We start from the raw sequence: 25,977 nt of genomic DNA, 5'->3' as shown, positions 1-25,977 counted from the left end.
CACCCATCCCTGAGGGTGTGAGCCATCCATCCCTGAGGGTGTGAGCCACCCCTGAGGGTGTGAGCCATCCATCCCTGAGGGTGTGAGCCATCCCTGAGGGTGTGAGCCATCCATCCCTGAGGGTGTGAGCCATCCCTGAGGGTGTGAGCCATCCCTGAGGGTGTGAGCCATCCACCCCTGAGGGTGTGAGCCATCCCTGAGGGTGTGAGCCATCCACCCCTGAGGGTGTGAGCCATCCCTGAGGGTGTGAGCCATCCATCCCTGAGGGTGTGAGCCATCCCTGAGGGTGTGAGCCATCCATCCCTGAGGGTGTGAGCCATCCCTGAGGGTGTGAGCCATCCCTGAGGGTGTGAGCCATCCATCCCTGAGGGTGTGAGCCATCCCTGAGGGTGTGAGCCATCCATCCCTGAGGGTGTGAGCCACCCCTGAGGGTGTGAGCCATCCCTGAGGGTGTGAGCCATCCCTGAGGGTGTGAGCCATCCCTGAGGGTGTGAGCCACCCCTGAGGGTGTGAGCCATCCCTGAGGGTGTGAGCCATCCCTGAGGGTGTGCCACACGTCCCCATTACTTACGGTTCAGAGGCAGGCTGGCATTGGTCGTCCCTAGCTTGTTGGCAGCGACACAAGTATAGTTGCCAAAGTGCTCTTCTGTCACATTGGTAACAGTAAGAAGGGATCTTGTACTATAATTTTTAATAGTGATTCCTTGTTGACCATTGATCAGTCTAGAAAGCAAAAAGAAAATGTCTATAACTCATATACCACAACCAAGGTTTAATTTATTTTTTTTTTCCCTAGCTCTCTTTCCTTCCCTGGTTTTACAGCCAGCCCTGGGAGCGCTGTGAGCTCTTTGCACGGTGCCAGTGCCTGTGCCCAGCACAATTCCTGGCACTCTGGAGAGGCCCTGGGGCTGGGGGTGCTGAGGGGACCCTGCTGCCTGCGTGTCCTGCATGGAGAGAAATAAAAACACCCCCAGCCCCTCCTGCCTGCAGGAGCAGGAACAGAAACTCCTGGATGCAGAACTCGGACCCTGAACTGGCCAAAGCCAACTGGGAACTGAAATTCCCTGCCTGGGGCACAAAGGGGTCCTGGTGAGTCTTTTCTAAGAGGGTTTTTCCAGCCTCTGGAGTTTGTTGTGGGCTTGCACAGCTCTGGCTGAGGATCAGGAGCCTGAAATGCAAAGCCATGGCACTGTGACCATGATTTTTCAATCCCTGGATTCTGGCGTGTCCTGGCACAGCTCTGGCTGGTGGCAGGTGAGGATCAGGAGCCAGGACTGTGACCATGGGCCAGGATTGTGACCAGGGGCCAGGACTGTGACCAGGGGCCAGGACTGTGACCAGGGGCCAGGATTGTGACCAGGGGCCAGGATTGTGACCACGGTTTCCTTTGTGGGGCTCTTCAGCTGCAAATGAGCCTTGCAAATTCGGGACAAAATGCTCCAGCAGCGCTGCTGAGGCAGCAGCCTGGGCAGGAGCAGGTAATGAAGCACAGCAAAAAGCCAAATCAGGACTCTTTTCAGCCAGCTCTGAGCTTCCCACCCCCAATCCAAAGGAAAAGATGCAGGTGTTTGGATGCTGCTCCCAAAGCTGTGCCAGGAGCTTTGCTGGGCACCAGGACAAAGCAGGAGAACCAACTTTAATGATGTTTTTGTAGGCAAACCACGTCTGATCAAACAAGGAGACGAGAAGGGGAACTGTGTTATTAAAAACTCGCTACAGTTATTACTCAGAATTCCTTCTATTTCCCACAAGGAGAGGAGTTTTGGATTATAAATACAATTTCTGTCTGCAATATTAAAGGATATAATCATATATCCTGGGAATTAATGCCATCTTCTACCGTTCTGTCTGAAAACCTTGGCAAATCTGTCATTAATTGCACTTGTGCAGGCTGTGGACTGAACATTGCTCATTGTTATGTGAGAGCCTCTCTTCCCACAGGCCCTTGCTGCTCACACAGGGATTTCTCCTCCCTGGGCAGTTTTTATTGCTGTCAAGGACCCTGCTCCTCCAGCCCAGGGCTGGGGAGAGGACCTGCACATCCCATGGGCATGGAAACAGAAAAATGGGATTGAAGTGCCTGGTTTGGGGTGAAAGCTGCCCTTGGAAGATTCATCTTTTGTCCAGAAAGAGAAAATTTCTGTGCCAGGTGGGGATTTTCAGACTTTGCACATGGATGTTCCCCTCTAAACCCACCGATGGCTGCCCCTCGGTTTCCTGCCTCTCCTGCAGAAAATTCCAAAGGAATTCTTCACTCTTCACTGTGCATGGGGTGCCCAGAGCAGCTGTGGCTGCCCCTGCATCCCTGGGAGTGCCCCTGGACCCCTGAGAGTGTCCCTGCATCGCTGGCAATGCCCCTGGACCCCTGAGAGTGCCCCTGGACCCCTGGGAGTGCCCCAGGCCAGGCTGGACAGGGTTTGGAGCAGCCTGGGATGGTGGGAGGTGTCCCAGCCCATGGCAGGGGCTTGGAATGGGATCAGCTTTAGGATCCCTCCCAACACAACCCAGTGAGATGTTTCTGTGACAATTCCAAGATGCTTTTATCAACTTCTCCCCCGGATTTTGTCCAGCTCTCCCCACCCTGAGCTGTGGGAAGTTACAGACACAGCTCCTGGGCAGGCAGTGATTAGGCAGAATTACCCTCTGTGCCTCCAGGAGCAATAACTTGAGCTGAGAGCAGCCCGGGACTGCCTCTGTGCTCAGCTTTCATGGTTATTTTGTGAAGAGGTGATCCCTGGAGCCCGGGAATGCTGGGTTTGCATTTACATTCATCTCAGTAACAACCGTGCACTTCCCACCCCCACAAGCCTTGGTTCAGACACTGCACACACACTCCTGATTCCAGGGCTGACTCCCACTGCTAATTGATGGAACAACCCATCCAGATTTCTAAACAAGAGGAGCCCAAGAGCATCTGAAAATAAAAAAAAAAAAAGGGCTCCTCTCTATTGTGTTAGCAGAGAATCCAGCAGGGTGGAAATTCAGCCTGAGCACGGCTGCAAAAACCTGCAGGGTAAAGGAGGTGCTGCTGTGAGCCCCCTCTGAGAGCTGGACCTCCTCAGCTGGACCTCAAAGGTGGCCTGAGCTGGCCAAGGACCACCCTGAGCTGGCCAAGGATCACCCTGAGCTGGCCAAGGATCACCTGAGCTGGCCAAGGACCACCCTGAGCTGGCCAAGGCTCACCTGAGTTGGCCAAGGACCATCCTGAGCTGGCCAAGGACCACCCTGAGCTGGCCAAGGATCACCTGAGCTGGCCAAGGACCACCCTGAGCTGGCCAAGGACCATCCTGAGCTGGCCAAGGACCATCCTGAGCTGGCCAAGGATCACCCTGAGCTGGCCAAGGATCACCCTGAGCTGGCCAAGGATCAACCTGAGCTGGTCAAGGATCACCTGAGCTGGCCAAGGACCATCCTGAGCTGGCCAAGGACCATCCTGAGCTGGTCAAGGATCACCTGAGCTGGTCAAGGATCACCTGAGCTGGCCAAGGATCACCCTGAGTTGGCCAAGGATCACCCTGAGCTGGATCACCCTGAGCTGGCCAAGGTTCACCCTGAGCTGGCCAAGGATCACCCTGAGCTGGCCAAGGACCATCCTGAGCTGGCCAAGGCTCACCCTGAGCTGGTCAAGGATCACCCTGATCTTGTCAAGGCTCACCCTGAGCTGGCCAAGCCTCATCCTGAGCTGCCTGCCCATCATCCAGAGGCAGAGGGGAGACACTGGATCCAAAACCAGCCAAAATAAAAAAAAACAAAGGATGTTTTCCTCTTTCCTGCAGGGGATGGGGCTCAGCACCCCAACACCTTTTGTGTACCAGCAAGAGCTCCCAGGATCCCCTGGGCTGGAAGGGACCCCCAAGGACCATCAGAGCCCAACTCCTGAAGGGATGGAACGTTGGAATTAACCCAATATTTGAGCAGCAGGACCCAGCAGGACAGAGCTGGGCTGCCCTGGAATGCCCTGCCTGGCTTTCCTGTGCTGCCGTGGCACTGGGTGTGCTCAGCAGAGAGCAGCTTGCTCAGAGTTATAAATAGAAAGGTGATCAGCATGCTGGGAGCTGCTAATTGAACCCGGAGAGCCAAAACCTGCTCTGAAATATTCCCACAGAAAGGGCTGTTGGTGTCTGTGCTGCAGCTGCCCCCGGGATGGGCACAGCACAGCCCGAGCAGCCACGGGATGGGGTGCAGGGATTTCACCAACAGAGGGGAAATATTCCCTGTCATACAGGGAAGATCAGCTCCAGGGAGCTTTAGGATGAGGTGGGGTGGCTGAGCAGGCAGGGAGGAGGACAGCAGCTCGTGCTGCAGGGGGGGAGCAGCTGAGAACGGAGCTGACAGATGGCTCCGTGTGAAAAAGGGTCATTAATATTCTCCTGCCAGCTCCCAGGTTTAATGGGATGTTGGAGCTGAAAAACCCAGCACTTGGGAGCTGGGAAATTCCCAAAGCTTCCCAGCTACAAGGGACAGCATCCACCTGTAGGGGACAACATCAACCTTCAAGGGACAACCTTCAAGGGACACCATTCACCTGCAGGGACACCATTCACCTGCAGGGACAACATTCACCTGTTTCTGCACCAGGGTGTGAGCCCAGGAGAAAGGAGCTCCTGCAGGAGCCAAGAGCTGTAACCCAAAATGTTCCAGCCAACAGCACTCCCTGTTTAAGGAGCTGCCTTTGGGATGGAGGTGACCCTGCAGGGACGCTGCCGTCCCAGAGGGGCTGCACACAATCCCAGAACACACGGGCAGGTTTTAGGGTCCAGGGCTCGACTGCAGGTCCCTCCCCTTGGCTGCAGAGCTGTGCTGACCCCAGGGACCACCGAGCACCGCCAGGGCACCGCTCACACCCCTCCAAAATCAAACAAAAATCCTTTCTGCACCTTCCCCCAGTGCTCTCCTGGCTACCACCCTTCAAAGGCTGGAACTCCCGCAGCACCTTGGGGTGCCAAGGCTGCTGCAATTTCAGCTCTGACAGAGCAGGAGTGGAATGCCCCCGGAACGGGCACCCCAGCCTGGCAGCAGCCCTGGCACACGAGGGGTGGATGCAGTGGCTACTTACTTCCTCTCTCCTTTGTACCACTCAAAGCCCGGGGCAGGCACTCCTGCACCTTCACACCGGATCAGGCCGTTCCCTCCAAGCATCACACCGCTGGATTTTAGTTCCTGAATTGTGGGGGCAACTGAAAAATAAGAATTGTGAGATGGACATTGGCATCTGCACAGGCAGGTCACCCAACGCTGCTGCTGCTCCTCTCAGCGGGGTGGGGATGGTCCCACACTGCAGCTCCTGCTCCCGTGTGTGCTGGGGAAAAAAAACACGGCTGAGACGCCAGGAGAGATAAATGCAGCCCTGGGAAAAGCTGATTGTCCGAGTTAGCCAGCACAGCCATCAGCAGGATTTCATTTTCCATCAGGATTTAAACCCTGAGCACTGGGGGAGGCGCAGCAGCCAGGGGTGTGGCAGGTCCCCAGGGCCAGCACCTCATCTCCTGCACCCCCAAACCCAGAGCTCAGGTGGCCCTGGGGATCTCTGTAGCCCTGGGAAGGGGTTTGAACCCTTTAAGTGAGGCAGAAATAAGATGCACAGCTACATGGGTGTCTGTCATGACAGGAAGGAAGAGCCAAGTTTATTCAGGAACACACTTGGTTTTATAGCAGGACTGCAACTCCCAGAGCAGAGAAAAGGAGATTGGTTCAGAGAGAAGACACCCCATGGCCAGGGCCTGGGCACACACCACAACAGGGCTTCTATCTTGGTATTAATTCCTTTTTATTGTGACCAAATTATCACCCTGGGAGAAATTCTCCCTGGCCTTGAGCTGCACCAGCTCATGGGCTGGGAACAGAGCTGAGAAGATCCAGCCTGGAATATTTTCCAGGCTGTGATTTTCTTACTTTCTCAATATGTGTCCCACAGACCTCAGACTAAAGGAATAAACCTCCAAAATTACGAGCCAGCCCCGGGTACCAGAGGAAAGCGACTTTCCCTTCATTCCACTGCACGTGCAGTTGTTCCAGTAAAGTGCATTTTGTCTTGTTAAACGGTGAACATTGTAAATAATGATAAACTTTCTGAGCTTAGAACTACAGGCACAAATAAAGATGAAAAGCAATTGTCAGGTTTTCCTGTTGCCAGCAAAAGGAACCTCCAGCTGAAAATAAAACACAGCAAATTCCTCAGGAAAGAGATTATCAAAGGCAACAACTGCCTCCTCCTGGAACTTTTTACGTTCTCTGGTTTTAAACAATAATTTATGTGCATCATCAAAACGCTGTAAAAACCAAACCACACAACTTATAAATAAAAACCTGTTTATTTTTCCCCGAGCAGCTCTCCAGATGTTGCTTTAAGGTGTCTGTGGACACGTGGAGCTCTGCCTGCCCCATCCTCACATCCAGGAGCTGCCCATGAGCCTTGGCTGAGCCCCCTGAGGGTCCCTGGGCCACCCCAGCACAGCCTGGCCCTGCCAGGAGCGCTCAGAAAAGCTGGGAAGAGAAGCCAGGGCTTGTTGGCTCGGGCTGTGGCCAGGATGGGAACTTGGTGGTGGCCACAGGAGGCTTCTGCCAGCCCAGCCCCAGCAGCTCCTCAGTCCTGCTGGGGAGGGCAGAGGGATGGGAATGTCCCACTGAGCCACAGGGAGTTTTGGATAGGTCCCATTCCACACCTGGAAGCAGGTGCACACCTGGCTTTACCTGCCTGTGAATGCATTATGGGATGGGTGCAGCTGTCTCAGATCTGTGTTAAGTGTTGCTGTAATTACAGTAAACCCAATCAAATCACTTTGTAAATGTTAAACACTCAATGACTGAGCTCTGCTAAACCCCCCTGCAGCCTCATCCCTGCATCCCTGCCCTTTGCAGTGCCTCAGGCATTCCCTGAGGATCATCCCAGTGATCCCATCCCAAACCCTTCTATGGGATCACCCCAGAGATCCCATCCCAAACCCTTCTGTGGGATCATCCCAGTGATCCCATCCCAAACCCTTCAATGGGATCATCCCAGAGACCCCATCCCAAACCCTTCTATGGGATCACCCCAGAGATCCCATCCCAAACCCTTCTGTGGGATCATCCCAGAGATCCCATCCCAAACCCTTCTGTGGGATCATCCCAGAGACCCCATCCCAAACCCTTCTGTGGGATCATCCCAGAGACCCCATCCCAAACCCTTCTATGGGATCATCCCAGAGATCCCATCCCAAACCCTTCTATGGGATCATCCCAGAGATCCCATCCCAAACCCTTCTATGGGATCATCCCAGAGATCCCATCCCAAACCCTTCTGTGGGATCATCCCACTGATCCCATCCCAAACCCTTCTGTGGGATCATCCCAGAGATCCCATCCCAAACCCTTCTATGGGATCATCCCAGAGATCCCATCCCAAACCCTTCTATGGGATCATCCCAGAGATCCCATCCCAAACCCTTCTGTGGGATCTCCCTTGCTGTGCTCTCCCCTGGGCAGTCCCAGCTCTGCAAAGTCTCCTGTCCACAAGTTCAAACTCTGCTTTTGCCAGTCCTTGTGATGCTTTGGGTTTTCTGTTTTCTGTTTTCTGTTTTCCAGAATCTGCTGCTTGCTGTGTGACTCTGGAATTTCATGTCAGGTGTTGGTGAGTTCTGTTCTCAGGGCAGGGACAAAACAATTCCTTTCCAGCTGGAGAATCAAGGACAACTGGGACCCAAAAATCAGAAACAATGGGAAGGGAAAGGGGGAAAACCAGAGGGGCTGAGACTGCACAGCCTGGGGCTGTGGGGGGATCACTGACCCCAATGTGTGCATGAACCAAAACTTAGAAAAGTGTCAAACTCGTCACCAAAATCCACCTTGGATTGGATTTGGATCTCGTGACCAAAATCCACCTTGGATTTGATTTGGATCCCGTGACCAAAATCCACCTTGGATTTGATTTGGATCCCGTGACCAAAATCCACCTTGGATTTGATTTGGGTTCAGCCCTGGCCGGGCTCTGGCACTGCCCAAGATGGATCCTTCCAGTAAATATTGAAACCTTCCAATAAATTTGATATTGAATATAATAAACCAATTTTATCCCTTTTTCTCTGTCCAGGCTCTTTTCCAGCTCAGCCTTTCCACACAACAGCTCGAGGTGTTGAAGTGGCCAAGCCCTGCTGTGACACAGGGAAATGTTTTCTGCTCTCCCACTGCAGGCAGGGAATGTGCTGGGAATGCAACAATCCCAGCAATCCCAGTCCATCCCAGCAATCCCAGTCCATCCCAGCACATCCCAGCACATCCCAGTCCATCCCAGCACATCCCAGCACATCCCAGTCCATCCCAGCACATCCCAGCACATCCCAGTCCATCCCAGCACATCCCAGCACATCCCAGCACATCCCAGCACATCCCAGTCCATCCCAGTCCATCCCAGCACATCCCAGCACATCCCAGCACATCCCAGTCCACCCAGCACAATTCCTAATTTTAACAGGGAGTTTCACCTGGGGTTAAACCCGAGCTCTTCCCCCTTTCCCATCGTTCCCACCCTCCCTCAATTCACATTCCCAGACTGCCAAACCCAGCCGTGATTCCAACATCCCAACCCACAAATTCATGGCCTTTCACTCACTAACATTAGCGTTTGAAGGGGATAATAAATGTAACAGCAATTTGCATGACTGCTCCTCCATAATCTGCATAAGAAAAAAACGCAGATTGGTTTGTTTTTTGGTTTTTTTTTACTCCATAAAAGCAGGGACAGTGAAACATTCCCACTCCTTCCCTCAGGCCGTGTGAACGATGTGACCAAGGGAAGAGCAAAGACATGAGCCAAGGCCTGAGTCCCGTCCTAAATTCTTTTTTTTTTTTTCCAAGAAGTTTTTCCCCCCTCGGCCTGCTCCCCTTTTCCTGGGGGTTTTGGGATATTTCTGCTCCACTTTTCGTGGGGGTTTTGGGTATTTTGGGATATTTCTGCTCCACTTTTCGTGGGGGTTTTGGGTATTTTGGGATATTTGTGCTCCACTTTTCCTGAGGGTTTTGGGATGTTTCTCCTCCCTTTTTCCTGAGTGTTTTGAGGGTTTTGGGATGGTCCTACTCCCCTTTTCCTCAGTGTTTTGGGTATTTTGAGATATTTCTGCTCCCCATTTTCCAGGATGTTTTGGGATGTTTCTTCTCCCCTTTTTCTGGATGCTTTGAGGGTTTGGGGATGTTTGTGCTCCCCATTTTCCAGGATGTTTTGGGATGTTTGTGCTCCCCTTTCCCTGGGTGTTTTGGGGGTTTGGGGTTGCTTGTGCTCCCCATTTTCCAAGGTGTTTTGGGATGTTTGTGCTCCCCTTTTCCAGGGTGTTTTGGGGGTTTTGGGATGTCTGTGCTCCCCTTTCCCTGGGTGTTTTGGGGTTTTGGGATGGTTCTGTTTCGGTTGGCTGGCTGGTTTTGACACAGAAGCAGAGCATCCCTGACCATGTGTTCCAGGATGAACTGGTGCATTAAAAGCTGCAGCTTGCTGCTGCTCCTCAGGCAGCTGGCAAAGGAATTCCAGCTCTCCAAAGAACAATTCCAGGCTCTGCTGCTGGCCTGGAAACTGCAGAGAAACTTCTGAGGAAGAAATTTCCTCAGATCTCCCTTTGAGGAGGATCTCAGCTTCTGTTTGTTCTGAACAAGAATTGAGATCAGTGTTCCCTGCCCCAGGAAATCCCAGGTGAAAACAGGCGTGGAAACACAAAGGGGAGAATTGTTGGAGCCACCATCCCTTGGATTTATCACTGCCAGGTTATTCTGTGGCTTTTTAGTCTAAAGACAGAGTGTGGAGTGCAGTCACGGATCAGGGAGCCAAAAATCCATCAGAGCTGGGAAACGGAGCAGCTCCAGGTGAAATAAATCCCACACCCCAAAGCTGCTGCCCTGGAGCAGGAGGAGACAGCTGGGAGCAGAAATTGGGTTAGAAAAGAAGCTGAGGATGAAGGGAGGTGTGGGACACGTGAGATTCCAGCTCCTGCACCCCCTCCCAAAGTCCCACAGCTGAAACTTCTCCTCCAGCAGTTATAATAAATATATATATAATAAAAAAATAGATATATTATATATTATATATTATATATTATATATTATATATTATATATTATATATTATATATTATATATTATATATTATATATTATATAGATAATGTATTTTCTATGTTATATATAGCATGTATTATATATCTTAGATATATTAGATGTATTACATACATTAGATATATTATATAGATATTATAGATATAGGTATTATAGATAGTATAGATATTATAGATATTGTAGATATTATATTGTAGATATTATAGATATTGTAGATATTGTAGATAGTATAGATATTACAGATATTATAGATATGATATTGTAGATATTGTAGATATTGTAGATATTATAAATATTATATTTTTATATAAAAATAAGCAGCCAGCAAGGAAAGAACACCTTGGGCCGAAGATGTGGAGCAGCAGGAGGGAGGGAAGGCTGGCAGAGGAAAGCTGGGAGAGGCTGCAGGGGGAGGGAAGGGGGGACATCCCCCCACAGCTCCCAGGGCAGGATTATCCACACAAATCAAAGGCTGAACGAGACACTGCAATAAAATCTAACAGGGATGTTAACAGGAAAACCTGCTGTAAAACTGATCATTTCAAAAGCATTTGTCATTTTCGGGTCTCCTAAATAATGGTGAAATGAAATGATAGAGGGGGGAATGTGATTATCTGTGTCTGTCAGCACACCCAGAGGATTTTGTCCCCACGGTGGCTCCTCCCTGCAGAGCAGGGCACTTCAAATAAAAGCCTCGTTCCTGCCTTGGAAACGAGTTCCAGGAACTGACTGAGAGCAATTCCCCACTGCCCGTGAGTGCTCTGCTGGGAAAGGCTCCTTGGGGTGGCTGCTCTCCCCGGGAGCCCTCCCGATGGCTGTCCCCGGGGGAGGGACAAACCGTGCTTTTAAATTTTTTTTTCTATTTTTTAAATTTTTTTTTTTTTTTTTTTTATCCCCAAAAATTCAGATTCATGGGTGCCATGCTTTATTATCCCCAAAAATTCAGATTTATGGCTGCCACAGGACGGGTCTGGCAGAAGAGGGAGGAGGAGAAGTGGACCCAGCACACCCCGGAGGTGGGGCCAGGTGTCACCAAGGGCCAGGTGTCACCCCAAAGCAGTGTCCAAGGCCAGGCTGGTCTGATGCCTTGGGTTTTCTGTTTTCCAGAATCTCTGCTGCTTGCTGTGTGACTCTGGAATTTCATGTCAGGTGTTGGTGAGTTCTGTTCTCAGGGCAGGGACAAAACAATTCCTTTCCAGCTGGAGAATCAAGGACAACTGGGACCCAAAAATCAGAAACAATGGGAAGGGAAAGGGGGAAAAGCAGAGGGGCTGAGACTGCACAGCCTGGGGCTGTGGGGGGATCACTGACCCCAATGTGTGCATGAACCAAAACTTAGAAAAGTGTCAAACTCGTCACCAAAATCCACCTTGGATTTGATTTGGATCCCGTGACCAAAATCCACCTTGGATTTGATTTGGGTTCAGCCCTGGCCGGGCTCTGGCACTGCCCAAGGTGAATCCTTCCAGCAAATACTGAAACCTTCCAATAAATATGATATTGAATATAATAAACCTATTTTATCCCTTTTGCTCAGTCTCTGTTCCAGCTCAGCCCTTCCACACAACAGGACATTGGGGTTTGGGGCACCCTGGGCTGTGGATGGGGTCCCTCCCTCGGCAGGGGTGGGGTGAGATGGGATTTGGGATGAGATGGGATTTGGGGTGAGATGGGATTTGGGGTAAAATGGGATTTGGGGTCTCTCCCAACCCAAACCAGTCCCTGGTTCTGACTCACCTGAGCTCCCCAACACCTTGGCATGGAAACCCAAACTCTACCCTTGAAGTTCTGCCCAAAACCTGCCCAAAGTCCTGCTGAGCCCTGTCCCCATCCCAAACATTCCCATGGGCTTCCCAGTGCCCAAAGGAAGAGCAGAGCCCGTGGCATTCCCAGGCACAGGAATGTTCCAGCTCCAGCTCCAGATCCAGCAGGTTTCCTCTCCTCACATTTTAATGAGCCTCGGGACTTTTATGCACATTAGTTATGTTGCCCTAATTACTCATTATAATTCTAATGTGCATTTTATATTTAATTACAATGCTTATAAAGATTTGGTATGGACAGTAAATTATTATAACTAGCATGTGCATAATGATTACGAGCTGAATTTATTAACTTTTACACGAGCATTCAGAGCTGGAAACTTTCAATTTCACCTTTGTGAGCCCCCATATTGTCTGATTAAACCAACATTTCTGTGGCATTAATTGTAAATGTCAAGAAAAAAAAAAAGATCTTTTATTTTCCCTGTTTTCATCAGCTTTTAATTTGGCATCCTAATGTCATCTTTTGTTAGTGAAATTGCTTTCCAGGGTGTTAAGATAAAAAAGTTCCAGGTAAGAGAACAGGTTTCCTGAGATGTGTTTTGTGCTGAGAAAAAACAGATATCAGCAATATTCAAATAAATTCTTTTCTGTATATGCACCCTCCGAGTGTTTTACCAACAGAGTAACAAGTCAGACACCGCCACTTGTGCTTTCTATAATTAAGATGGGCTTTGGATACTGTGGATTATTTAAATTTTCTAATTTATTCAGAGCGGGGCCCTGCCTCTCCCCACATTATTGGGGTGGTTTGATGACAGCTCCTGGTGTCTGTGCCCTGCAGAAACATTTGGGAGGCCCGGCTGGAACAACCACAGGGCTCAGCAAGGGAGAAGCTGAATTATTCCAGCTCTTCTGGATGATTTATCAGGATTGGGGCTTCGCTGCCATCCTGACATCACATTTCCATAAATTTCCTGTGTGCCAACACAGGAGATGTCGGTGAGAGTTCGGTTCCAGGTGGAGCACAGTGTGTCTATTGAGGTTTTCACAGAATTCCACACTGGATTGGGTGGAAGGACCTCAAATCCCCCCCATTCCCACCCGTGCCATGGCAGGGACACCTCCCACTGCCCCGGGGTGTCCCAATGTCCTGGCCTGGGACAATTCCAGGGATCCAGGGGCAGCCAGAGCTGCTCTGGGAATTCCATCCCAGCCAGGAATTCCCAACATCCCATGAAAATGTTCCTTCCTCCAGCCTTTCCCTTTCCCAGCCCTGCGCTCCCCGCGTGGATCAACGGAACCATTGTGGGATCCCTTTGGGGGAGAGGAGCCTCAGGCACGGCCTGGGTGGGGTCAGGGATGTCACAGGGCACATCCTCCCCCAAATCTGCTCCTCCTCATTGCCTCTGTGAGACCCCGAAAATTCCTGTTCGAGATTCCCGTTCGAAATTCCCGTTCGAAATTCCTGCTCCCAGGCAGTTCTGGGCACCGAGGCACCTTTGGGAGCCTTGCTGGGTGGAAATCAGGCTCACAAGGAGCCTTTGGAGCAGCAGAGACAGAGATGGAGTGTGGGAATGGCTGCGTGGGGACCGCAGGGACAGACTCAGGCGCTCTCTGTGCTCTGGTGGTGAAATTTGCAGTTTATTTCATAGGAACTGCAGCCACAGCTCAGAGCAGGATGGAGAAAGAGGGATAGAGTGAGAGTGAGAGCAAGAGAGTAAGAGTTTTTCCCCTTTACAATACAACAAATCTTCTATGTTGAATATTCTAATTTCCACTAACCAATCTAACACAAGATACAAATTCTCTAACATTTGCATGTAACCTATAGGAATCACTATATTTCCATGTTTTACTGCTTTTCTTATCTCTAAATTTTATCTGGGACCCTTCCTGCCATGCCTAGGGAGGATGTCTGTTTGATTTTTGGTATTGGCAGCATCCAACATGATCTAAACCAAGGGGCCTTCAGCCATTCAGTTGCTTTCAGCCACACAGTCAAAAATCGCTCTCATTTCTATTTCTCTTATATTTTCCATATTCTCAAAGTCTTTTGCCAGGCACTCGTATTGATAAAGTTTCCCCAATTCATCCTTCCCAACAATTGAGAAATGCAGACAGGATTATTCCATGGAACCTTTATTTCTCCCACCAAGGGGGTGCAGTCCAGCAAATCCACTGGGTGGGGTTCTGAGGGGACTTGGATAGGGTTTAAGGGTTTTGTATTTTGCACCAATAACGAAAGGAATTCTATAACCAACCAATCTACAAAGGACTTCAGGGGAAACGGGAACCAATTATGTGAGAGGGAAATGGAGCAGTAAAATCACAGAGATCACACAGGGGTGTGCAGGGGCTGAGATGATTCCTGGTGTTGGTCACTCTAAAAAACAATTTCCTCTCTAAGGAACCGAATTCCATGGGGCCATCCTGGCACCTTCTCCTTCCACACGTGGCCCCAGCCCATGGATGGCATTGGATCCCCCAAATCCCTGTGGGTTTGGGACAGAAACCTCCCAGTGCTGAGAGCAAAGATGAAAACCCTCGGGGAATTGTTGTGTGGGTGGAAAACACAGAAACCAGCAGCACAAAATAATACTGAATACATAATACTCAATATATACTTAATAACTAATACTTAATAAATAATAAATAAATAATACTTAATAAAAGAGGTCAGCCTTTCCAGACAGGAAATCTGGACAATCTGTTTCACAGGTATTTCAGGGATTAAAAAAAATTTAAAAGAGGAAAGAACTTAAGGGAGCCTCCCAAACAGCAACAAAGCAAACAAAGATATTGATTGTGATCGGGGTCAGATATTGATTTGTGATCACGGTCAGGTATTGATTTGTGATCACGGTCAGGTATTGATTGTGATCAGGGTCAGGTATTGATTGTGATCGGGGTCAGGTATTGACTGTGGGCACTGAGCACAGCACACCTGACCCAGAGCAGGCTGGAAGAGCCCCTGGCCCAGGGGAGGGGATGCTCCCCACTCCCAGTTGTGCCAGGGATGCCCAGGGTGGGATTTTGGGGTGTCTGTGCAGGACTGGGGGCTGCATCCATCATCTTGTGAGTCCTTCAAATTCAGAATATTCCATGGCTCTGTGGGTCCCAGGATATTCCCTGGCTCTGGGAGTCCCAGGATATTCCGTGGCTCTGGCTGTCCCAGGATATTCCGTGGCTCTGGCTGTCCCAGGATATTCCGTGGCTCTGGCTGTCCCAGGATATTCCCTGGCTCTGTGGGTCCCAGGATATTCCCTGGCTCTGGGAGTCCCAGGATATTCCGTGGCTCTGGCTCAGCCCCAGCTGCCAGGACTCTCCTCCCTCTGCCCGTGCCCCAACCCCGTTTGACAGAACCATCCCAGCCAGCAGTGGGGACATTCCAGTGACCAAACCCCTCTGCTCCAGGAGCTTTGGGACGAGAGGAACCCGAGGGGACAGGAGGGACAGGAGGGACAGGAGGGACAGGAGCAGCTCACACCCATGGGATCCTCGGCCAGTGTCACCACTGTCACGGCGAGGTGACAAACACAAACATTTGCACCCCGGATCCGGGAGCTCCAGCGTGTCCTGGACAGGGATAAACCAGTGCCAGCATCCCAGTGAGCAGGGGGAAGGAGGGGTGGGGACACTGTCACACATCTGTGCCAGCCCAGAAGGGAGAGCTGGCCCCGAGCCGGGCTGGGAACAGACACAGAGCTCTGCCTCTGCTGCTTCCCTCCCCGCGAGGGAGATAAAAGCAATGGACCTCAACCAATTCCAGGAATTACTAAGCAGATCTTTTGGCAGCAAAGCTGAGAAGAAAATGAATTAAAGCAAGCTGGTGGTTTTCCAAGGGAAGAAAGTTTGGAAGCAAAAAGCCAAGAGCCTCGGGGTGGGTTGGGAATTCGGGTTGGGGATGAGGGTTGGGAATGAGGGTTGGGGATGAGGGTTGGGAATTCGGGTTGGGAATTCGGGTTGGGGATGCAGGCAGAGCCCAGCTGCAGTCCCACAGGAGCAGGGAAGGCAGGCAGGGGACACAGAGGGGAGGGACAAACCACACCAGGGGACAGTGGGGTCACCCTGTGCAGTGCAGGGAGACAGAGCTGGAACACATTGCTTGAGGGAGATGTCAGGGTGCTCTTCCTCTTTTTGCATTTTAAAGGCTGACAGAGTGAATTCTGACACCTGGACAGCAGCACCTGCCTGAGCCCACAGGTCCTTCCCTTCCCTTCCCTTCCCTTCCCTTCCCTTCCCTTCCCTTCCCTTCCCTTCCCTTCCCTTCCCTTCCCTTCCCTTCCCTTCCCTTCCCTTCCCGGGAATTTTGTGGTCTCTGAGGTGCTGGGATGATTAAGCACCAGAACCAATTCCTTCACTCGTTTCTGTGGATAAACACATGGTGTTTAAACTGAAATCCATTATTCAACACGATGGGGAAAAGGCAGAAATCACACTCTCGTTAGCTCCCAGCAGCACTGAAACCCCCAGATCCACACTTAGCTACGAGGATGAGCTAAGGAATTTAGGAAAAGAGCTCAAAGCAGAACTTTTCTGCAGAGAAGTGATCAGAGCTCGCAGGCAGGCCGGGTGTGGCTGGATCCCAGCACAGCAGCCAGGTGAGCCCAGCCAGGCCAGCACTCATTACTGCTCGGTAATAAATGCAAGCATAAGTCAGAGCTAGCACTGAACAGATTGTTTGGGGTTGCAAAGACAGCAGCTGTCACAGCTTGACAGCTTTCTTGTTAGTGAATCAGCTTTCCTGACAGCCTTTTTGATTGAAAACCCCTGTTCCCTGACAGGGTGCTGGAGCTGATGTACATATGTAGCTCATGAAGAACGAGAGGCAGCCATGGAAGGTCTCGAAGCTCCTGCTCTGTATTAAAAAGAAGTGAAGTTTTATATAAAAGGGGGGGGTTTGGCTGCCAGGTGGGGAGGGCTCAGCTCTGCTGGGACCTGGCAGTGGCACCCCCAGAGCCACGACCTCATGCCAAAAACAGGAAAGGCACAGAAGTCCCAAATCCTGGCTGCTTTCAGTCCTGGGAAGAGTCTGTGTAATAAAAAATGAAACTGTAATTTAAAAATGAGACAGAAATTCTGCAGCTGGGTGTGGCTCCGGCTTGCCCAGGTGGCAGAGGCACTGATGGGCACCAGGAGGATGCCAGGCTCCCCAGCGTGCCCAGGGATGGGTTTGTGTCCCTGTGACAGCCCCAGGGCTGCCCCACGCTCCTCGGGGAGGGAGCAGAGAGCCCCAGCCAGTGCCTGCACCTGGAGTTACCTGGCACACCTGGAATGCTGGGAGCTGCCCACCCAGGAAATTGCTGCCCTCAGAAACAATTCCTGCTTTGTTTATTTTTTTTTTTTTTTCTCTTTCTCAGTCCTGGCCACCCACCCCAGCAGGAGCAGCAGAACTCGGGGATGCTGACACAGCTGAGATTTCACAGAATTGTGTTCCAAACACTGGAAATGGAGAATTCTGAAGCTCCATTTTCCCCCAGGTGAGCTGAATTCTCCCAGTCCAGCACCGACTGTCAGGATCTCTGTGAGAACAGCAGGAACCAAAACCCCATCCCAAATCTGGGATGTTCCTGGGGGCCCCTCCTTCCATCCCAGATCCTGTGTTTGCTCTGCAGCTCTCAGGTGCAGACAGGGTCACTCCAGCCTCCAAACAGCCGGGTTTTATTTGAGAAGAGCAGAAGAGGTGAGCAGAAGCAGCTTTATTATTATTTATCAGCAGTTTTATTATTTATATATATATAAAATAGATCTATTTTTTATGATGGTGCCTGAGCAGTGATGCTGGAAGCTTTTCCTGGCTTTTCCACAGCACTGCTTTGTTTTAAACTCTAAAAGCAAGAGGGGATTTCTCACAGCTCCTGCAGCTCCCATCTGCTGCCTCCACCACACCCTTGCCCCCCACAGGAGGTGTTTGAACCCCAGCCCTGCCACCAGGAAAAAAAATCAGGTTGTAATAACATCATTACAGCACATTGCTAGTGCAGAACCATTTCAAACTGCAATTGCTGGGATTAAAAAAATTAAAAAAAAAAAAGAAAAAAAGAAGAAGAAAGCAAGAATCAAGGGATGGAGAGTTGCACAGGGCTGGCACTGCTCAGACCTGGCTTTTTTGTGAGCCCAGCTGGTGCCAGCAGCTGCACTCAAACCCCTCTGACCATCACCTCAAAGGCTCTGCCAGGGACAGGGAGGGCTCAGCCTCGGCCCCACAGCAGCCAGGAGCACTGAAATCACAGGAGAAATATTGCTTTACAGTCTGCTGGCTATTAGGAAATATTTTAAGTAATTGTTTTTGCTGCAGAGTGATCTGGGCAAGGGAACACTCCTGGAAGCTCGAGAGCTCTCCATTAATTTTGGCTCTAGCCCGGAGTCTAACACAGCTCTGCTCCAAATTGCTGCTCCAAACGCAGCAGCTCTTCAGAGATGACTTATTTCTATTATTATTATTATTATTTCCGTGAAAGCTTCAGCTTCCCTCAGCTGCCTTTTCACTGTGGGATCACCTGGGAGCTGCCCCTCATCCCCCTGGGCTGGGGTTGGACCTCCAGCCCCACACGGGGGATTTCAGCTGCTCCCCAGCCCTTCCAGGAGCCAAACCCCTGGAGAGGAGCCCATTCCTGCTGCCCCTGAGGTGCAGCAAAGGCTTCAGCAGATGTGGATGCACAGGGGTGTCCAGAGTCTGACTGGAACCTTCCTTTGCCTTTGAAATGACAGCAAATCGAGCAGTAAATAAAACCCCTTCAAAACCATCCCATGAATTTTCCTGCCCTCAGGTTCAGGTCCCACACTTTCACCAGCAATGGCCTGAAAGCTTCACGGGGTGTCTTTGTAAAAACCAGCAACAATTTATTGATGACAGTATTTCCCTCCAATTTTTGGGCAGGCTGACATGGCTGCCCCATTATCTCACAGAACCAGGTTGGAAAAGATCTCCAGGGTCACCCCAATTCCCACCTTGTCCCCAGCCCAGAGCCCTGAGTGCCACCCCCAGTATGGGAATGGTCCCAAACTGATAAAAATGTGAGAAATCGTGACTCATCCTGGGTGGGGCCATGGCCGGGCTCTTGTACTGCCCGAGGTGAATCCTTGGAAGGGTTTTAATAAATCCCAAATTTATTCCTTTTAACAAATCCCAGATTTAGTCCTTTAACTCTGTCCAGCCTGTGTTCCAGGGAGCCTCTCCAGGCATCAAAGGTCCTGGGACCCTGAGCAGCCCTGGCTGTCCCTGTCCCCATCCCTGTCCCTGTCCCACCTGCACCAGCCCTGGCACCTCTCACTCCCAATCTTGGCAGAGCATTTCTATGGAAGATGGAAAACATCTTCCTCCTCCTCCTCATCCTCCTCATCTGCTGAGAGATCTGGAGCTCTGGTGCTGCAGCCCTGGGGATGTGCTGTGGTGGCACAAATGTCCCTCTCTGAGCAGGGACAGCAGCTCTGCCACGCTCCCACACCAGCATCCATTTCCTAAAAAAAAACAAACCCATTCAAAAATTTCCTCCCAAATTTACCCTAAACCAAAACAAATACACAATCTGCAGGAACCTCGCAGAGTCTGCACAAAGCATCACCCCCCAAAAAAAAATCAATATTAATTTAAGAGCCAGATTGCACTCGAGTCTCAAACATGAGCTATATTGTTTTAATCTGGCTTCTGAAATGTTAATAAAAACACCTGAAGGACATAAAATGACAACCATTACTTTACAAGAGGTTTCTTTCCCCACCACTGAAAGGAAATATTTTCTTCAAAGCAGCGTCATTCTTTGCTCACCGAGCCATTGAGGTGGCTTTAATTGGCAGAGCAGTTCCTATCGGGTTGGTGTGAGCTGCTTTTCATTGTGTTGCTATGAGATAGGAAATCATATAACTCAGATAGGCTCCCAGTGATGAGACCGGCTTGCAAATTAGCTAAGAAACAATTTAGTCCTAATGGTGACCAAAAATAACAAGAATAAACCCGAAAAAAAAAAAAAAAAGACATTGAGCATGAACAAAACCTCCAATTTATGGGATTGCAGAAATTCTCCAAAGAGCTTTATTTTATGTATTAAAAAAACCAAAAAAACCACAACAACTCCAACCTGTTACCCACACCGGTTCCACCTGAAATATTTCCTGGCAGCTCTCTCGTGGTGGCTGCAGCCAAACCCAGCTCTGCCGTCCTTGATGGAAAGCACGACCCAGATTTCCACAAGGGCTGTGCTGTCCCCTCCGCCCAGGGGGCAGCTCTGTGTGCTCACACCCTGAGCCCTGCACAGCTCCTGGTGACCCTGCGGCCTCAGCAGTGATGGAATCCCTGCCCTCCCTCACTGCCCGACAGCCTCCCCCGGACTCCTCAGCTGCAGCGGGATGGGACAGCTGGGAGCAGAGAATCCCACCTGCAGGGCCGGGCTGGGATGGAACAGAGCAGCAGCCGGGGGCTGGGCTGGGCTGGGCTGGGAGCAGAACGTGCACACCACATCCCCCCTGCTGCCAATGTCCCCGTGTCCCTGTGTCACTGTGTCACTGTGTCCCTGTGTCACTGTGCATCCTGTGTCCCTGTGTCCCCGTGTCCCTTTGAATCCTGTGTCCCTGTGTCACTGTGCATCCTGTGTATCCTGTGTCCCTATGTCCCTGTGTCCCCGTGTCCCTGTGCCCCTGTGCATCCTGTGCCCCGTGTCCTCGTGTCCCTATGTTCTCGTGTCCCTATGTCCCTCTGCAAATTGTGCCCCTGTATCCCTGTGTCCCCGTGTCCCTGTGGATCCTGTGCATCCTGTGTCCCCATGTCCCCGTGTCCTTGTGTCCCTTTCTCCCTGTATCTCTGTGTCCCCATGTCTCTGTGTCCCCGTCTCCCTGTGTCCCTTTGCATCCTTGCAGAGCCATCCCCGTCCCCATCCCCATCCCCGTCCCCATCCCCATCCCCATCCCCATCCCCATCCCCATCCCCGTCCCCGTCCCCATCCCCGTCCCCGTCCCCGTCCCCGTCCCCGTGCCAGGCAGGAGCGCTGTCCCCGCGGGGAGCAGCAGCACAGCTCCAGCTGTGCTCTGTGCAGATGTTTTTGGGTGAGCAGAGCTGAAGGGAGGACGCTCCATGCCCCGTGTCTGCAGGGCAAAGGGATCGCAGCCCGAAAGGGACCAATCCTGGAAGGATTCCCGTCCCACAGGGGATCAGAAGTTGTGTGGCACGCCGGGCAGGCTGGAGCCGTGCCCTGGGCACAGTTGCCATGGGCTGGTGCCCGGGGGCTCTGCCCAGCAGCACCAACATCACCCACAGAGCCCACAGACCCCACCGGGCACTGAACCCACTGCTCCATGCAAAGAACCAAACCTGAGCCAAGCCTGAGCTCCACGAGTCCCCAGGGCCCCTGTCGGGCCAAATTCCTCTCCTGGAATTCTACTGAGAGCTGAGGCAGCTGCAGAACCCCCGGCAGTGAAGCCTGACTCCTAAAGCCAGTGCTGACCTTAACCCCAAGTCCTCAACTTAGTCGGGGATATAAAGATGGAGCTGAAGATCAGTAGCTATTAAAAACAAAAAGATTCAGAATTATTGATTCCTGCTTCTAGAGGAGTCCCCTCCTCCCCTCCCTTTTATTAGAGGAAAGTGGAAATTAAAATTAAATTGCTCAGAGCAATTTTATACTTGCTGCCAAAGCAGAGGAGGACTGAGACCTCCAGAAAAGACGTGGGCTTTGTCTTCACATTTAATAATTTAACTGGGGCAATTTTCCTTCTTGAATCCAGACTCCAAACCTTGCCCAGGAAATGCTGATCCCGGGTCAGGAATGGATCACACCAGACACTTCCAGGGAAAGCAGAGTCACGGTGACACGTCCAGGATTGGCAGTCCCAGCAAGCCCCGAAGTCCTGGAGTGTTTTTCCCCGGGGGATTTCAGGTTGCAGATATAATTAGGCCGGCGTGGCTTGTACAGGATGTCTGATTTCAAAGTAAAATCGGAGTGTTATCCATAATGTTATGCAAAACACCATAGCAACAGCGAGGAGCCTTCGAAGAAATGCTAATGAGGGGAGAAATGCTAATGAGGGGAGAAATGCTAATGAGGGGAGCTGTTCTGCACAACCCGGCCTGGCCAAGCGAAAACAAACACCCCACTTAAAATTCCTAACGAGGAACTCACACATTCCTGCATCACAAAAACCCCACTGCGAGAAATTCCTCATCCGAGCATCCCAGCGGGAAGGGAAGGGGCACGCACAGGATCTGCCTTTGGAACACTCCCCAAACCCCACAGGGATGGATGAAAACCCGTGGGAGGGCTGGGATGTCCATCCAGGGTCCCTCTGCTCCGGACTGAGCAGGGCCGTGACCCAGGGAATCCAGGGAATGTGGGAGCTGCTCCCAGCACACACAGCCAGGGTGCAGAGGCACAGGATGAAGTTGGGGATAAAGCCCCTAAATGGAGATGATCTGCTGAAGGACACAAAACACGTGGGTGAAAAGGAAAGGGTTAAATCACAGAGTCTGCTGAGCTGGAGGAGATCCCCGAGGATCGTGGAATCCAAACCTGAGCCCTGCACACGACACCCCACGAGTCACTCTGACATCACTTCCAAACTCTTGGGCTCTGTCAGGCTTGGGACACAATCACTCCAAATTCAAGTTCTCACCAGTTCAGTGACCCCAATCCTTTGTTTTATATTCCGGGTTAAAACAGGGGAATAATCATGCAGTGACTACTTGGATAAACCAAACTGACACAAACAAAATCAGCCTAAAGAGCTTCAAAAAACTTATTAAAAGGCTGAGTGAAGGAAATGCAGGGCTGCAGTGTAAGTGCTGAGCAGCCACCACGGCCTGGGTGGAGCTTTGTCAGGCCCAGGAGGGGCCAGGGAATGACACCCAGCCCCTTTATTCCCCATAATAATGGGAAATAATGCCCGTGGAATTGCTGCTCGGGTGGTCAGAGGTGTGAGAGCACCTGGGTGATGAGGACAGGAGCAGCAGGTTCCTTAGGAATGGATGGAGGAACTGCAGGGCAGCAGGGAGGGGCAGCAGCTGGGTTTGAGCACAACTCCCAGGCTTGGACCAGCTGAGCTGGGCTCAAATCTGCCTTTGGTGGGGCACAAGGGGTCTGCAAAACTCTGCTGCTGCTCTGCTCACCTGGGCACCATCCTGGGCACCTGGGCACCATCCTGGGCCTGTGGCTGGGGAGGGCTCAGTAACGCCACAAACAGAGATGAGAACCCTGAAATCATCCGGAAAAATGGGAAAAGTCTCCTAAAAACTGGACAAAAACACCCAGGAACGGGTTCTACATTGTCTTTTCCCTCCCCCAAGCCGCCGGATCTCGATCTGGAGTCTCCGGCTCTAACGGAGCTGTCCAAGGTACAATCCCAGGCACACTGACCCTAAACTGCTTTATCCTGAGAAAAGGGAATTCCACAACGCCACTCCACTTCAAACCCACATTTTCTATCTATTCAGACAGCTGACGCTTCGAAATAAACACAAATCAATGCCAGTTTCCTGAGCAGCACATCCCATTCCTCATCCTCTGCTGCAGCCTCAGCTCCACTGGAAATTCCAGGATTTAGCAGCTGCCTTTAATATTCTTCAAGCACGTCAGTGACAGAGCAGGGGAGAAGGAGAGAAGTGACAGTGGCACATGGAGAGTTCCAGCCCAGCTGCCAGATGACACACTGAATCCAGACACCGGTTCATTCAAAGCAGGGGTCGATATTCTAATCTATAAATCAGTATTTGCTTTCCAAAATGTAATGGGAAATGCTAATAGGATTTACTGGTGAAATGAAATTGGATTAGGTTTTATCTATTTTAACTTGATTTGGTGGAGCATTCCTTCCACAGCTTCAGTGGCTTCCCCTCCTTTTCTGCACCCTCACATCCTTTTGGAATTCAGGCAGATTCCCAGGCCACCCTTCTTCAGAGGGGAATTAGGGAGGACAGACACAAATTAAGTAGAAAATGTAGATGAAGGTGGGTCAGGCAGAGGAAATCATCAGAGCTGTGACATTGGAGCTCACACATCCTGGGGGCTCCCAGCCAAGAAACTGGAATTTCACAGAGTCATTCCAGCCTGGCCATTCCCTGCTCTCTGCCCTGGTGACTGAACACAGCTCTGTGCCAGGAATATCCAACGTGTGCCAGCAGCTCCCTGCACCGGGGAGGAGCCATGGGATGTCACCAGGAACATCATCATGGGATGTCATCAGGAATACAATCATGGGATGTCACCAGGAATACAACTCAGGAATGCCACCAGGAATGCAATCAAGGAATGCCACCAGGAATAAAATCATGGAATGCCACCAGGAATATCATCATGAAATGTCACCAGGAGCACAATCATGGAATGCCACCAGGAGCACCATCCATCATGGAATGTCACCAGGAATACAAACCTGGAATGTCACCACAAGCACCGTTCATCATAGAATATCTTCATGGAATGTCACCAGAAATATCATCATGGAATGTCACCACAAGTGCCATTCATCATGGAATGTCACCAGGAGCACCATCCATCATGGAATGCCACCTGGTACACAATCCTGGAATGCCAGCAGCAGTACAATCCTGGAATGCCACCAGAAAGGCAATCACAGAATGTCACCAGGAACACAATCATGGAATGTCACCGGGAATACAATCCTGGAATGTCACCAGGAACACACCATCCATCATGGAATGTCACCGGGAATACAATCATGGAATGTCACCAGAAATATCATCATGGAATGTCACCAGGAACACAGTTCTGGAATTCCACCAGGAATACAATCCTGCAGTGTCACCAGGAGCACCATGATAGAATGTCACCAGGAACACACCATCCATCATGGAATGTCACCAGGAATAAAATCATGGAATGTCACCAGGAACACACCATCCATCATGGAATGTCACCAGGAATAAAATCATGGAATGTCACCAGGAATAAAATCAAGGAATGTCACCAGGAACACAATTCTGGAATGTCACCAGGAATAAAATCATGGAATGTCACCAGGAGCACCATCCATCATGGAATGCCACCAGGGCCGGGTGAGAGCAGCAGCAGAGGAGCAGAAGTCCCAGGGTGGTTTGGGTGGGACAGCCAGTGCAGCCTCCCCCAGCCCTGCCCCATGGCACAGCACCATGAGAGGGTGAGAGATGGAATTGCTGGGGACAAGTCCTGGCTCTCAGCAGTTTGCTCAGGAAATGGACAGATGGCTTTAAAGAATATTGAAGAGCATCTGACAAAGGAAACTGCCCAGCCAGAGGAGCTGAGGGCTTCCTCTCATTTTCTTTCATTAAGGACTTTGCAGATTTAAACTTGAAGCTCAATTACTGTAAATTCCTTGCAGGCAGATGTTTCCAGAGCTCCTGCTCCGAGCTCAGCTGTTGGGGACACGTCCCCAGCCCAGTGTGAGCAATGAGCTGACTGTGACAAACCAGCCACGTGCACACACTGCCACAGCTGCAGCCACACTGCAGCCACGAGAGGCTGGAGCTCTGAGAAGTTATTAAAAAAATAAAATTAATTACTCTGCATATTGCCAGAGCAGATAGAAGTTTGCCTGAATGTGACACGATATCAGCACAGCCATGAGGACACTCCCAGCTGGGCCCAGGTGGCTGCACTGGGACAAAGAGCAGCACAGGGCACTGCCCTGGCACCCAGAGAGGATCCAGCCCCTCCAGAAGTGTCACTGCTCTGTCCCCACGTGCCCTGGAGCACAATCCAGCTTTTCCAGAAGTGTCACTGCACTGTCCCCACGTGCCCTGGAGCACAATCCAGCTTTTCCAGAAGTGTCACTGCTCTGTCCCCACGTGCCCAAGGAGCCCTGGTGCCACATGAACGAGAACAGGCTGGGCCTGTGAATGCCCCCAGGTGACAGCAGTGGCCCCACAGTGATGGGGGATGAGGGGCTTTGCTGCCCACAGCGGCTGGGACAAGGTCTCTGGGCGAGACACAACACTGACATCTCATATTTGTGACCAATAAATCCACCACACTGACCCCCGAGCCAGACACAAATTACACACTGGGTAATTGAAGTTAACCAAAGAAAATTGTTAGAATGAGCAAGAGATTATTCACATTGTCTTGCCCGTGTTTCCTCGCGTGTTGGAGGGAGGATATTTCAAGTCACACCGAGTGCTAAACCGGATTCAGAGCCAAGCCAGGGCTGCTGGTGTCA

General features: G+C 51.0%; 1 protein-coding gene across 7 annotated transcripts in view; it reads right to left on the bottom strand.

Annotated features, from left to right (window-relative positions):
- Window positions 1-25,977, bottom strand: part of NEGR1 (neuronal growth regulator 1) — a 188,009-nt gene that overhangs the window by 62,264 nt on the left and 99,768 nt on the right. For 6 of the 7 annotated variants that reach the window (XM_088169564.1, XM_088169559.1, XM_088169558.1 and 3 more), the window contains exons 5-6: window positions 5,057-5,177; window positions 572-723 (exon numbers count right to left, since the gene is read on the bottom strand). In XM_088169564.1, coding sequence (XP_088025690.1) covers window positions 572-723; window positions 5,057-5,177 — 273 coding nt within the window. Of the gene's footprint in view, window positions 1-571; window positions 724-5,056; window positions 5,178-8,252; window positions 8,421-25,977 lie in introns of those variants that run through there. The other variant, XR_015805279.1, reaches the window with a different exon arrangement.

The sequence above is a fragment of the Sturnus vulgaris genome, chromosome 9 (genome assembly GCF_052056855.1).
Source record: "Sturnus vulgaris isolate bStuVul1 chromosome 9, bStuVul1.hap1, whole genome shotgun sequence".
NCBI classification, from domain to species: domain Eukaryota; kingdom Metazoa; phylum Chordata; class Aves; order Passeriformes; family Sturnidae; genus Sturnus; species Sturnus vulgaris.
Note: the sequence above shows the minus strand (reverse complement) of the source record. Positions and strands in the feature narration are given on the sequence as shown.